The 12,641-nt window shown below is 51.2% G+C and overlaps 3 protein-coding genes across 3 annotated transcripts; all 3 read left to right on the top strand.

The window, feature by feature from the left end:
• Positions 1-259: 259 nt before the first annotated feature.
• On the top strand, positions 260-2,054 carry N7482_001461 (MDR family MFS transporter; the record flags this gene model as incomplete). The annotated part of the gene is made up of 4 exons (XM_056683586.1): positions 260-409; positions 474-853; positions 915-1,338; positions 1,404-2,054. 4 exons carry the CDS (start codon positions 260-262, stop codon positions 2,052-2,054), a joined length of 1,605 nt encoding a protein of 534 aa, XP_056547192.1.
• Positions 2,055-2,736: 682 nt separating this feature from the next.
• On the top strand, positions 2,737-3,809 carry N7482_001460 (UbiA prenyltransferase; the record flags this gene model as incomplete). Its single annotated transcript, XM_056683585.1, has 3 exons — positions 2,737-2,836; positions 2,890-3,184; positions 3,254-3,809. 3 exons carry the CDS (start codon positions 2,737-2,739, stop codon positions 3,807-3,809), a joined length of 951 nt encoding a protein of 316 aa, XP_056547191.1.
• A 770-nt stretch (positions 3,810-4,579) lies between these two features.
• On the top strand, positions 4,580-12,561 carry N7482_001459 (uncharacterized protein; the record flags this gene model as incomplete). Its single annotated transcript, XM_056683584.1, has 8 exons — positions 4,580-4,765; positions 4,848-4,934; positions 5,008-5,065; positions 5,202-5,484; positions 5,558-6,083; positions 6,156-6,720; positions 6,778-11,363; positions 11,425-12,561. 8 exons carry the CDS (start codon positions 4,580-4,582, stop codon positions 12,559-12,561), a joined length of 7,428 nt encoding a protein of 2,475 aa, XP_056547190.1.
• Positions 12,562-12,641: the final 80 nt, after the last annotated feature.

Raw genomic sequence — 12,641 nt, 5'->3', positions numbered from 1 at the left:
AATTATTAGCTGTGACAAAGTACATGGATAGCATTCTTGACTGTGCTTGGTCTGGTCATCATTCTGGTAGAGGAAATGAGGAAGCAAGGGCCACGGCTACCTTCCGGCTCAGCAGGATCCCGCATTCTTTTGACTGGTGCTTACATCATGGGGGATGAGGTATTGTGGACCTAAATGAAAAAGCGCCGTACTGTCGCTTGCGATACCACTCTTCGCAGAATCTATCATCGATCTCCCATCAGTTTCAGTGTTGGCATCCATGGAGATTCCGTTAAATCCTGTGACCATGGATGAGGCTGATAAGCTGGTATCATCCGAGCCTCAAGAAAGTCATGACAGATATTTACCTATTCGAAAATTGATCCCTCTCGTGCTGGGCCTATCTCTGAATGTCTTTGCGACGTCACTGGTGAGAACCTTGAATTTAAATCGCCCGTTGTTATTGTATGATACTGACATCGAAACCTGTCTAGGACAATACCATCATCACAACAGCTATCCCAACGATCGCAGACCAATTTCATTCCTTGGACGATGTTGGCTGGTATGGAAGTGTGTACTTTCTCACAACATGCGCAGTAACCCTTATTTTCGGCCGACTATATACCTTCTTCAATGTGAAATGGGTGTATCTGTGTGCTTTGCTTGTCTTCGAGATCGGGTCTTTTCTCTGTGGTATAGCCCCTACATCTACCGCCTTGATCACTGGGAGAGCTATTGCTGGCCTGGGTAGTGGAGGTCTCCTCACTGGTTCTCTGCTCATCGCAGTAAATACGGTCCCGCCGGAGACGCGGCCATTACTTCTTGGAATTGTCTCATCCGTGTATGGGGTCGCGAGCGTGGTTGGGCCATTGTGAGTTATGTCTAATGCATTTTCATTGGTTGAGATTATCATCTGACTGATGTTTCACAAGGCTGGGAGGTGTTTTTACAGATCATGTAACCTGGCGCTGGTGTTTTTACATCAATCTGCCCTTGGCCATTCTGCCTACACTCATCATTCTATTTATGTTCAAGCCTCCCTCACCCAAACAGGGAATACCATTGAGCCAGAAGCTGTTGGATTTGGATCCAATTGGAAATATCTTGTTTGTCGCTGCGGTCATCTGCCTTCTTCTAGCAGTGCAATGGGGTGGCGTCAAGTATGCGTGGAAAAGCGCTTGGATTATTGCTCTCTTCGTGACGAGTGGTGTTCTTGGTATATCCTTTATTGGACTCCAGTGGTGGCGCGGCGATAGGGCAACGCTACCAGGTCGGATTGTAAAAAAACGCGGAGTTTGGGGGTCCGCCTGGTTTATGTTTTTCATGGGAGGTTCCTACTACAGCCTTCAATACTATGTGAGTGGCGTATTGTCGCACAAGGAAATGTTCAAGGAACTCAGGCTAAGAATCATTCCGCCCAGCTGCCGATTTGGTTTCAGACAGTGAAAGATCGAACGGCCGTCATGTCTGGAGTCATGACCCTGTCGATGATCCTGACAGTGACGGCCGCTTCAATACTCTCTGGCGCTTTGGTTATGAAGGTGGGCTATTTTAACCCATTTATGATTGTCGGCTGCATTTTGGGCATCACAGGCGCTGGACTGCTTACGACACTACACCCTGATTCCGGGCACAGCAAATGGATTGGCTATCAGGCCTTGCTGGGAATCGGTGTTGGGCTCTGTATCCAGTTGCCTTTTACAATCGTGCAGACGGTCAACAAGGCAGAGGACATACCCGTTGCAACAGCCTTTATGACCTTCATTCAGACGCTGGGTGCCACACTTGCTCTGGCAATCTGCCAGAATGTGCTACAGGTATTTCTGCGTGCTAATATCAGCAAGCGGGTCCCCTCAGCCGATGCGAGTAAGATTCTTGCGGCTGGCCTCACAAACTTCCGAAATTTTGTGGCCGCTCAGGACCTTCCAAACATGGTCAGCGCTTACAACGATGCAATTATGGATATATTTTACGTTGCAGTTGCGTTCTCGGTGCTTGCGATTGTCGGCGTACTTGTGCTGGAATGGCGCTCGGTTCGGCAAAAGCAGTCTGACCACGTAATTGGCGACTGACGAGGTCTAGTCAAAAGGTGGTCGGAAGGTGGCAAATCCATAGAATTATAAGTATGAGGGGGCAAACTATGTACGGGAAACGGAGGCTTTGGAGCAGAACCATGACTATAGACCAGATTAGTTGACTTGGTTGGTTGCTCGTTGTAGTTTTATGCTTTCTTGCAGGTCTGGAAAAATATGTCCTTCACACCGCAGTGGGAATGTACTTTTGTGCCTGTTTTTTCTCCTTGTCCTATCTAAATTGTAGACCCACACCGCTCCTTGCAGTTTTGTCTACTGATATGGCTGGCTGGTACGTTCCTCATGCCTGGTGCCAAGGTCTTCCAACAAGTAATATGCACCCACGCATTTCCTGGGCTATATTGGGAATTATGGCCGGTCGAACTGCATACCATGCAAGGGTGTAAGCCGGAGGACTGAGACGTGGATGCTGTTCACCACCGACATTCCTGCCCCCGCTGCTCTACCTACAGTAGGTATCTCCACCATCACATACATAGTAGTATCCTCACCGAGCGCCAGAAGAGCCATACATGTGACCGTTATTCTCTCGCCTGCCATCAACACCTATACCATTGGACTAACTATCTTTTTCGCTCGGTTGTCTATCAGAGATCTACGAATCACAGAGCCTCGACAGACTCCCGAATAACTCATACTCAACGTACTCCGACTTACAATCATGCCACCCGATAATGGATCTAGCACCCCGATATATCGGAACCTCATCCGTATTTCGCGATTTGACAGATACAACTCATTCATCGGTGTTTTTGGCGGAGGTAAGAAGCATTATCAGAAAAAGCACCACAGGCTAACGTGTGCCTACTCTCAGTCTGGGCAACATTGGTTGCAGGCACTCTGAGGATCAAGGAGGATCCCACCAGCATATCTGCGCGGAATGTCTTCTTACAGACGTTTCTTTGCTTCCTTCATTGCTATATCTTCTCTGGGGCCGGTATGGTTTGGAACGACTGGATCGACCGCGATATCGATAAGAACGTAGCCAGGACGAAGAACCGTCCGCTGGCGTCCGGCAGTCTCCGAGTTGCACATGCACTCTGGTGGATGCTGTTTCAATTCTTGTTGTCAGCCGCTATTCTGTACTGGATGCTAGGTGGAAAGTACCTGTGAGTAGGACCTCATTTCCACGGTGGGGGAGGAAGAATTCTTCTTACTGAAACATACCCTTCACCTAGGCTCTATACTCTCGTTCCTGAGACCTTCCTTACCATTCTCTATCCGTTTGGCAAGCGGCCAGCCTTCAAGAGACTCCATCTATACCCCCAGTATCTCTTGGGCCTAGCAGCTGTCAGTACGGTCGTTACCGGCTGGGCGGCAATCTACGGGGAAACAAGCCCGCTCGAAGCTGTCTTCCTGCGCTCGCGACCGCTTAGTTTCTTCGCCTTCTTCTGGATTATGTTTTTCAATACCGCCTACAGCTACCAGGATATTCGCGATGATTCTAAGATGAATGTGAACTCGTTCTATGTCTTTGTGGGAAAGTATATTCGCATATGCTTACTTCTGTTGGGCGGCGCAGTACTGTTGGGAATATATTGGACTATCAGCCCGCTGGAGTCGGTATGGCTGTGGATGTCTTGGATGGGCATTTGGTCAGCCTCCTACTTAGAACAGACAGTGGTCTTTGATCCGAAGAAACCTGAAACTGGTGGGTTTGTGCACAAGAGGAATTTTGCGCTTGGAGTTTGGACGGTCGTGGCTTGCGCTGTTGAGGTCATGTTGAGAGCATGATGTATGTAGCCTTTCTGACTCGGATAGATCTGCAGTTTGTTATGTAATCTGAGCTGGATATTTACGATGGGATTGGAACGCAGAAAGGGAAAAAAACCCAGAGGAAAACAAAAATAATTAATGAAAGAATGAAAAGATGAGTACTCTCTCTAACCCACTTCGTATGGTCCAGTAATCCCCATCTCTCTGTACAACATCCCCTATGGCTGAATTCTGAGTCTTCTTCAGAATGTAAGCCACAGCGAGAAATGTGATCTTAGCCTCTGTCACCGGTAGCTGTCATTGTTTCACAAGGAATGCAAGGCTTAGAGATGGTGTGTTGGGTTTCGTTGCATGAGACTTGCAAAGATACCACCTTTACGCATGTACAGGCTGCAATGCCTTTACGCATGTACAGGCCACACCGCTTTTCAAGGATATTGGAATTGGGTGAAAATGGCATGGCCTCTTGGGATGCAAGGGCGCTGCATGTGCGGATCAAGCCCGATGATCGCCCTTACAGTAGGGGCTAGGCCAACGTCTATCTATCGTACTGAAGACTGATAGAATGTGCTGATAGCCATACAAATCATGCTTGCCTGTCTGTTCCATCGAAAGCAGGTTTGAGTATCCTTTCGTTACATTTCTCATCATCATCATCGTCTTTCTCTTCTTCTTCCTTATCACTTTTGTTTTTACCGTGAAGTGGATGGAATAACCCGCCAGACATCACCCGAGGCTACTCATCTTTCTGTGCTATCAGGCAATTATTCCCTCTTTCCCTCATTACGATGGACGGCGAGAAGACGATACCGATTGCCATTATTGGCATGGGCTGTCGATTTCCTGGGGGTTGTAACACTCCTGAGCGCTTATGGGAGCTGTGCGCCGAAGCAAAGAGTGCTTGGTCTGAGATACCAAAAGACAGATTCAACCCATCAGCATTTTATCACCGCAATGCAGAAAAGAAGGGAACAGTGCGGCCCTCTCTGATTCCGGCGCCCCTATTTCCATGAAAGCGCCCCATCGTATACTCTTTTACGCTAATCATGGCAATAGTTCACCACCTGCGGAGCCCACTTCCTCGACGAGGATGTATCGGAGTGGGATGCATCTTTCTTTAATTTCACGAGTGATATGGCCAAGGTGAGTGGTGGATTGCGCCAGCTTTGAGTCGGGCAGTGTGTGATGGCTGATGTTGGAAATCTATCATGCAAAGACCATGGATCCCCAGATTCGACTTTTGCTAGAAACGGTGTTCGAAGCCCTAGAGTCGGGTATATATACCCCTTTTCTTTAATCCACACGCCTGATCAGGAGCAGTAGCCAGATACTTACTTTGTTCTTGATTTCTACATGAAGCTGGCTTGCCTCTGGAGAAAGTAGCTGGTTCAGATACCTGCGTCTTTGCAGGGTCGTGCTTCATGGACTATCACGACATGTTGATGAAGGACCCCGAGAGACTATCGCGATATTTCCTGGCGGGGAATATGATGACCTTCACGGCTAACCGCATCTCCCACTTCTTCGATCTAAAGGGTCCCAGCGTCAGTGTGGATACAGCATGCTCAACCGCCCTCACCGCGCTGCATCTCGCATGCCAGGCGATTCGAAACGGGGAGGCAAAGATGGGAATTGTGGGGGGAGCAAACCTGCTTCTTCATCCTACCACGTTTGTAGGCCTGTCGAGTTTGGGGTAAGTCACCACCACCACCCATAACTGCGACAACCATAAGAAGCTAAAGAAAACTGCTCCGGGAAACGTACAGTCTCACAGGACCCGATGGAAAATCATACAGCTTTGACATGCGGGCTCAGGGATACGGCCGTGGTGAGGGTGTTGCTAGCCTGGTGGTAAAGCCTCTCGAGGATGCTCTGCGAGACGGTGATCCGATCCGCGCAGTGATCCGCGAAACCGCCATCAACCAAGACGGGAAAACACCCACAATTACGTCTCCTTCTGCCAGCGCACAGGAGTCTTTAATCCGTGCATGCTACGAGCGGGCCGGGCTCGATCCGCGAGACACCCCTTATGTTGAGGCTCATGGGACGGGCACTATCTCCGGTGATACGACTGAGATGGCGGCGGTCGCTGCTGTGCTAGCTGCTAACCGTGATCCAAACGACCCATTGCGGGTAGGCTCTATTAAAGCAAATTTAGGCCATCTTGAGGCGGCCAGCGGTATGGCAGCTATAATCAAGGCTGTGAAAATGCTCGAGGTTGCTCAGATTCCTCCCCACAGCCTGTTGCAGAATCTGAACTCTCGCATAGATTTCAAGGGTCTGAATCTTGCGGTAAGATTAACTCCTGCTGACCAACACTGTCTCATCAACCCGTAAGCATGGGCTAACGGAGACATCCTGCAGGTCCCTCGCACCCTTGAACCCTGGCCAGAGGGGCAAGCGAGACGAGTCTCAATCAGCAACTTTGGAGCTGGCGGAGCCAATACCCATGTTATCCTCGACGCACCTGATTCTTTTATATCTAGCACGGATCCGGAAACTGAGCTACCACTGAATGGGATACATCCCACTCGCTTAGATGACCGCCTCGTCGTCTCTCTCAGCGCCAAAGATAAAACGAGTTTACGAACCGCCATGCGCTCGCTGGCAGAATACTTGGCTCAAGCACCAGCTAAGTGGACTCTGAATGACGTGGTGTATACCCTGAACGAACGCCGGTCGAATTTCCCGTGTAGAGTTTCTCTCACCGGGTCAAGCATTGACGAGATCCGGACTGCGCTGGCCCACGACGGGGTACCTGTCATTCAGACTAGCTCTAGCCCACGCCTCGGATTTGTGTATACAGGCCAAGGTGCGCAGTGGTTTGCCATGGGTCGTGAACTAGTCGAGAGATATCCAGTTTATCGCGAAAGCCTTGAGAGATCGGAGATGATCCTCGCGAAGCTGGGGAGTTCGTGGAGTCTGACAGGTACGTGCTAGCAAGGAGAATGAAGACACCGATCGCTGGAGATAACCGAGATAATAGAGGAGCTACAAAGAGACGAGCAAGAAACTAGGGTCAATGACCCAGCGTTCTCTTTTCCGCTTTCTGTTGCTGTCCAGATCGCCCTGACTGACCTGCTAGTCTCCTGGGGACTTCGACCAGCAGCCACAACTGGCCACTCGAGTGGAGAGATTGCGGCTGCATATTCTGCTGGGGCTCTCAGCCACGAGCAGGCAGTCGGCATCTCTTATCTCCGAGGTAACCTTATGGGGCGGTTCATTGAAGAGTCTCATATGCAGGGGGGTATGATCGCTCTCGGACTGGGCAAAGAAGCGGCCACCACACTGCTACAAGAGGTCACTTCAGGGATGTTGAGTATCGCTTGCATCAACAGCCCTTCTAGTGTCACTGTGTCCGGGGACATCTATGCAATTGAAAAATTAGAAGCCCTTTGCGAGCAGAGAGGAGTTTTCAATCGCCGTGTTAAGGTCAAGGCAGCGTATCATTCCCCGCATATGGAGATGGCCGCTTTGGCTTACTTACTGGAGCTGGAGAGACACATTCGGGTTCCCAATGGCGAGTTATCCGACATCATCCTCCTATCCCCGGTCACTGGGGATGTTATCGAGTCCGCAGTGAAACTAGGACCTCGACACTGGGTTCGAAACATGGTCCAATGTGTTCTGTTTGAGGATTGTCTGAGTAAGATGATTCTCCGGGGGGATGATCCCGTCAGGCAGGTTGATATCCTCGTGGAGATCGGGCCCCACGGGGCTCTGGCGGGGCCAATTCGTCAGATCTTGTCGCAACCCAACTTCAGCTCCCAGGGGATCAAATACACATCCTGCCTCACCCGCGGACAGAATGCGGTAAAGACTGTACAAGACGTCGCAGCATTCCTGTATTCCCATGGATCTCCAGTCTCGCTGCGTGAGGTCAATGCTCATTGCAAGGGTCGTGTTATGCCAGGTCTACCGAGGTATTCCTGGAACCATACGAACCGATACTGGACAGACTGTCTGCAGCTACAGGAGTTCTGTCAGAGGCAATATCCCCGTCATGATATCCTAGGCGTCCGTGTCGAAGGGCTGAATCCCGAGACCGCGGTTTGGCGCAATTACGTATCGACTGCTGATTTGCCCTGGCTAGTTGAACACACACTGCAGTCAGACAATCTATTTCCAGCTGCCGGGTTCATGGTCATGATTCTGGAAGCCGCCCAGCAATTCATTACTACTAAGCCTGAGTCATTAGATCGCGTTGTCGTGAGCAACTTGGAAATCTCGAACGCAATGGTCGTCCCCGACAGTCCGAAAGAATTGCCAACCCAGGTATGCTTACGCCCGGTGAGCTGTCGAGAACTGGCCACCGACGGCGCGACCTACGAATTCTCCATATACTCGCAGCAGTCAGTGGGACAATGGATTAAACATTGCTGTGGTCGAGTCAGTTCGGAGCCTCATTCACCACTTGGACTTGTGCACGCCCAGAACCGCGTACTATCGTCATCAGTTGACGTAGCAGAGTACTATAGGTACCTTGCGAAAGTCGGACCTACATTCGGCCGTTCATTCCAGAATATTATCTCTCTTGATGTCGGCGATATGCATGCCTCAGCCGTCATAGAGATTCCGGACACACCCTTGATGACGATGTCCTCAGCTCACCCCCAGAAGGCCTGGGCCCATCCAACGGTTGTAGATGCATTCTTCCATGTCGCATATGCGGCTGTGCCAAAGGAGCAGATGCTGCAGCTCGGACCTTCTGTCCCAACCCTGCTTGAGGGTGTCTCCATGTCCACCTCTATCGAGACCTCCGCGAAGAACAGACTTCGCGCTGATGTGCAGGTGCTGGAACTCGATGGGCGAGGATTTACGGTGCGACTATCAATCTTTGACGCGGACAACGTCGGCAGTCCTCCGATCTTCTATATTAGCAGTCTCCACATCCAGTCGTTGGGTCTTGCAACGCGCAACGGAGAAGACGACCCGGGACATTCCGCAGTTCAGTTCTTCCATACTGTCTGGAAACTGGATTGCTCCATGCTATCAGGGTCCGATCTGGCAAATGCAGTCACACATAGCTGCTCTTCAGAGGCAAGCGGGTATAGCTCGCCGTCGTTGGGAAGTCGGGATCTGGAAAATCCGATTACCATCATCGAGCACGATAGGCCCCCGGAGCAAAATGGGATCGAGAAAGGAATCTACACCATGGTTACACAAAACGATCTTACAAACGCCAAAAGCCTTTGCGCCGTGCATAGCCTGAACGATGAAATGCATCATCAGCCTACTCGCACTTACCAAGAGGGCTACGTTCAATCTCTCAATCAGCTCAAGGAGTTTCTCATTCTGTGGGTACACAAGTACCCACGCAGCCGAATCTTGCAGACTGGCTTGTATGACGATGACAGCTTCATATTGAGTGTTCTTGAAGGCCTCTCTCAGGGTAATGATGGTTCACGACTTGTGGTTGACCATCTCACCGTCATCGGGCGCGATCGCAATTTGTCTTCTTCACCGTCTGATAGCCTCGACTCAATTCTTGAACGACACAAGGACCAGATGCAGCTTATCCAGCTGAATATATCTGAGGACCAACAACTGCTCACCGAAGCAGTCGATGAAGACAGTTTCGATCTAGTCATTGCCGCCTTCGCACCAGACTACTTTGAGAACGCAGAAGCAGCCCTTGAAAATATCCACGCCCTGCTCAAGCCCGGCGGACGCCTCCTTGTGCTACAGGAAATTGGGGGTGTACGACCCCTGCTATCTGATGTCGTACCTGCCAATCATGCAAGCAACCTCACAGGGCCTTTAACGCTCGCAGAATGGAGCTGGAGGGAACTGCTCTCGAAGACCAAGTTTGCGCAACCACATGTGGTGATTCCGAACCCGCACGAGGCAAAGCAGAGCACGCACTCCCTTATTCTGTCTACTCGTCCAGAGCTTCAACTCCCGGCTCGAAAAGTACCGAAAAGCGGCTCAGCGTGCATTGTCCACTCCATCTCCAAGGGTTCAAATGCGGATCAGTGGCTCGAGGATTTACTGGCCGTGATTTGCGCGGCCTCCGCAGGAGAGATATCTACACATCGACTTGACGAGCTACCTAGTGATCAAGTCTATGAGACTTGTATCTTCCTTGACGTTGACGAACCCGTACTCCAGGGTATGGACGAGAAACGCTTTGATGCCGTAAAAGCCTTCGTCGAATGCGCTACTACAATGACCGTGTGGGTATCACGGGGGGGGGTGATGGAATGCACGGATCCCGCGCAGGCAATCCACATTGGTCTGCTGAGGACATTGCGGCTGGAAAATGAGACGAAGCGGTACATCTCCCTGGACCTCGATCCCCACCGAGCATCATGGTCGAGCGAGACGATTTCGGTTGTCAGCAGGATCTACCAGCATCTTGTGAGCTTGCCGCTGCTGGAAAATGGCGAAGCAGAGTATGAGCTCGCCGAGCGGCAGGGCCAGATCTACGTACCCCGACTGGTGGAGTCTGTTGACAACGCTACACATTATCATCGTCTTTCGTCGACTCCAAAGATAGAAACAGCGAGACTCCCTGTTTATTCAGCGAACACGGAAGCGCCGCTTATAGCCCATGTGCCTGGCCGCCTAGAAAGCCTGGCCTTTTCGGAAGTCCACAGCTCCGCGACGTTATCGTCGCGCGCACCGGAAGATGATGAGCAAGAATATCTGGAGATACAGCCACAGGCCTTCGGAATAAACCAACAGGATGTCTCTGAAGCAACTGGTCAGTCGCATAATAGTATGCATCCCGGCACAATGGGTCTTGAATGCGCAGGAGTCGTGACCAAAATAGGCAGCATTGCTGGCAGGACATTCAAGCTGGGTGACCCCGTACTTGCCCTTCTACCACTGGGTCGGATTTCAAATCGAGCACTGGTCCACTGGAAGAACGTCGCTCTTATGCCAACAGGGATGACTTTTGAGTTGGCAGCGTCCATCCCGGTGCCCTTCGTGACGGCTTACCATGCCCTGATAAGGATTGCTCGGTTGGCTCAGAACGAGTATGTTTTGATCCAATGTGCCGCTGACGGTCTTGCACAGGCTGCGATTTCTATTGCGCAGCATGCAAAGGCTAGGATTCTCGTCGTGGTGCAGTCTGCCAGAGCACGAGATGTGTTGATGCAAGATGGCATGCACGGGCTTGCAGAAGATCAGGTCATTCAGGCGCCCGCACCCCATCTCAAGTCGACTGTTTACAAGTATACACACGGCAGAGGTGTAGATGTGGTTTTGAACTCCTTTTCCGGTGTGCAGCTCCAAGCTGGCCTGGACTGTTTGGTTGACTGTGGACGGTTCGTGGAGCTTGGGCAGACGGACGCGCAGCAGAACAATCTTTTGGACATGAAACACTTCACCAGAGGTCTCTCCTTTACCTCGGTGGACATTGGTCACCTCGCTACCCGACAGCCGGAAGTGCTCTCGGAGGCGTTTCGGAAGGTCATCGAGTTGATTCATCAGAAGCTTATACATCCTCAAACGGCGGTTCATGTCTACCAATCAAGTGAGGTCCACTCTGCATTTGGTGACCTGCAAAACAGCAAGAATAAAGGGAAAACAGTGCTCGCGATGAATTACGATGCTGATGTTCCGGTGCGTGACGTTCCCCCCTGAGTACACCCCCCTTTAATCATGAGACTAATGAAACATGCAGATGCTCAAGCGACCCAAACGACTTCAACTCCCTTCCTCAGCGGCCTATCTAATCGTAGGTGGATTGAGCGGCATTGGCCGTGAGATAGCAAAGTGGATGGCCGCCAGGGGCGCCACTCACCTCGTCCTACTTTCACGAAATGCTGAGAGCAATGACAACGCAGACTTGGAAGCCACTTTGGGTACTCATGGTACATTCTATGAGATAAGAAACTGCGATGTCAGTAGTGAGCAACAGCTTCAGGCTCTCTTCGCAGAGTATGCCGGCCGCTGGCCCCCCATCAAAGGCGTGATCCAAGCCGCTGGCGTTTTACGAAACTCCGTATTTAGCAACATGACTTACCAGCAGTGGACGAGCGCAATCGATCCCAAGGTAAGAGGGACTCAAAATCTAGCTACCCAGCTAGCAAAGTATCCGACCCTGGATTTCTTTATCATCCTCTCTTCGGCAACGGGCGTGGTGGGCAGCCCCGGGCAGGGGAACTATGCTGCGGCCGGTACATACCAGGATTCCCTGGCTTGTCAGCTACGCAGTCAGGGGATCCCGGCTGTCTCTGTAGACCTGGGCAGTGTTCTTGAGACTGGCATGGCTGTTCGTGCTGGGGCGTTGGCAAGACTGGAACGAGCAGGTTACCACGCGCACTCGATTCAGGAAGTCCTCTACATTCTGGAATCGGTCCAGCTTCATGGCTCTCATCCTTCGCAGATCGTCCCGGGTATTGCCGCCTGGTCGGATAATGCGGATCTGCCATGGCGTCGGGAACCTCGGTTCGACGCAACGCGGGCAGCCGAGACCCCGGGCCACGCTGAGGGAGGGCAGACCGAAGGAGGAGGGGGAGGAGGAGATACCTCTTCTCCTAGAGCGCGAATTGAGAGCGCGAGGTCGGCGGAGGAGGTTCTCGAAATCATCGTCAATGTGATCCAGGGTCGACTGGCATTTACATTCATGCTCGAGGAAGCTGATATTGATAATCAGAAGTCTTTGTTGGACTACGGCCTAGACTCTCTGGTCGCAGTCGAGCTGCGCAATTGGTTGACAACCCATGTTTCGCCGGGCATCAGTGTCTTCGACATAATTCAGAGCCAAACGCTGCTTCATTTGGCGCAGAAGGTTGTTGAAAAGTATAACGCGCAATAGAAAACAGAAAGAAAAGAAAGATATCGGGGGTCGGTGGCACAAAAGTGCCATGTTTCGGATAACCTAATCACACCTAATTT

Source organism: Penicillium canariense (assembly GCF_028826845.1).
Source record: "Penicillium canariense strain IBT 26290 chromosome Unknown utg000001l_segment0_segment0, whole genome shotgun sequence".
NCBI lineage: Eukaryota > Fungi > Ascomycota > Eurotiomycetes > Eurotiales > Aspergillaceae > Penicillium > Penicillium canariense.
The sequence above is the reverse complement of the archived record's forward strand: the minus strand, read 5'-3'. Positions and strand labels throughout refer to the sequence as shown.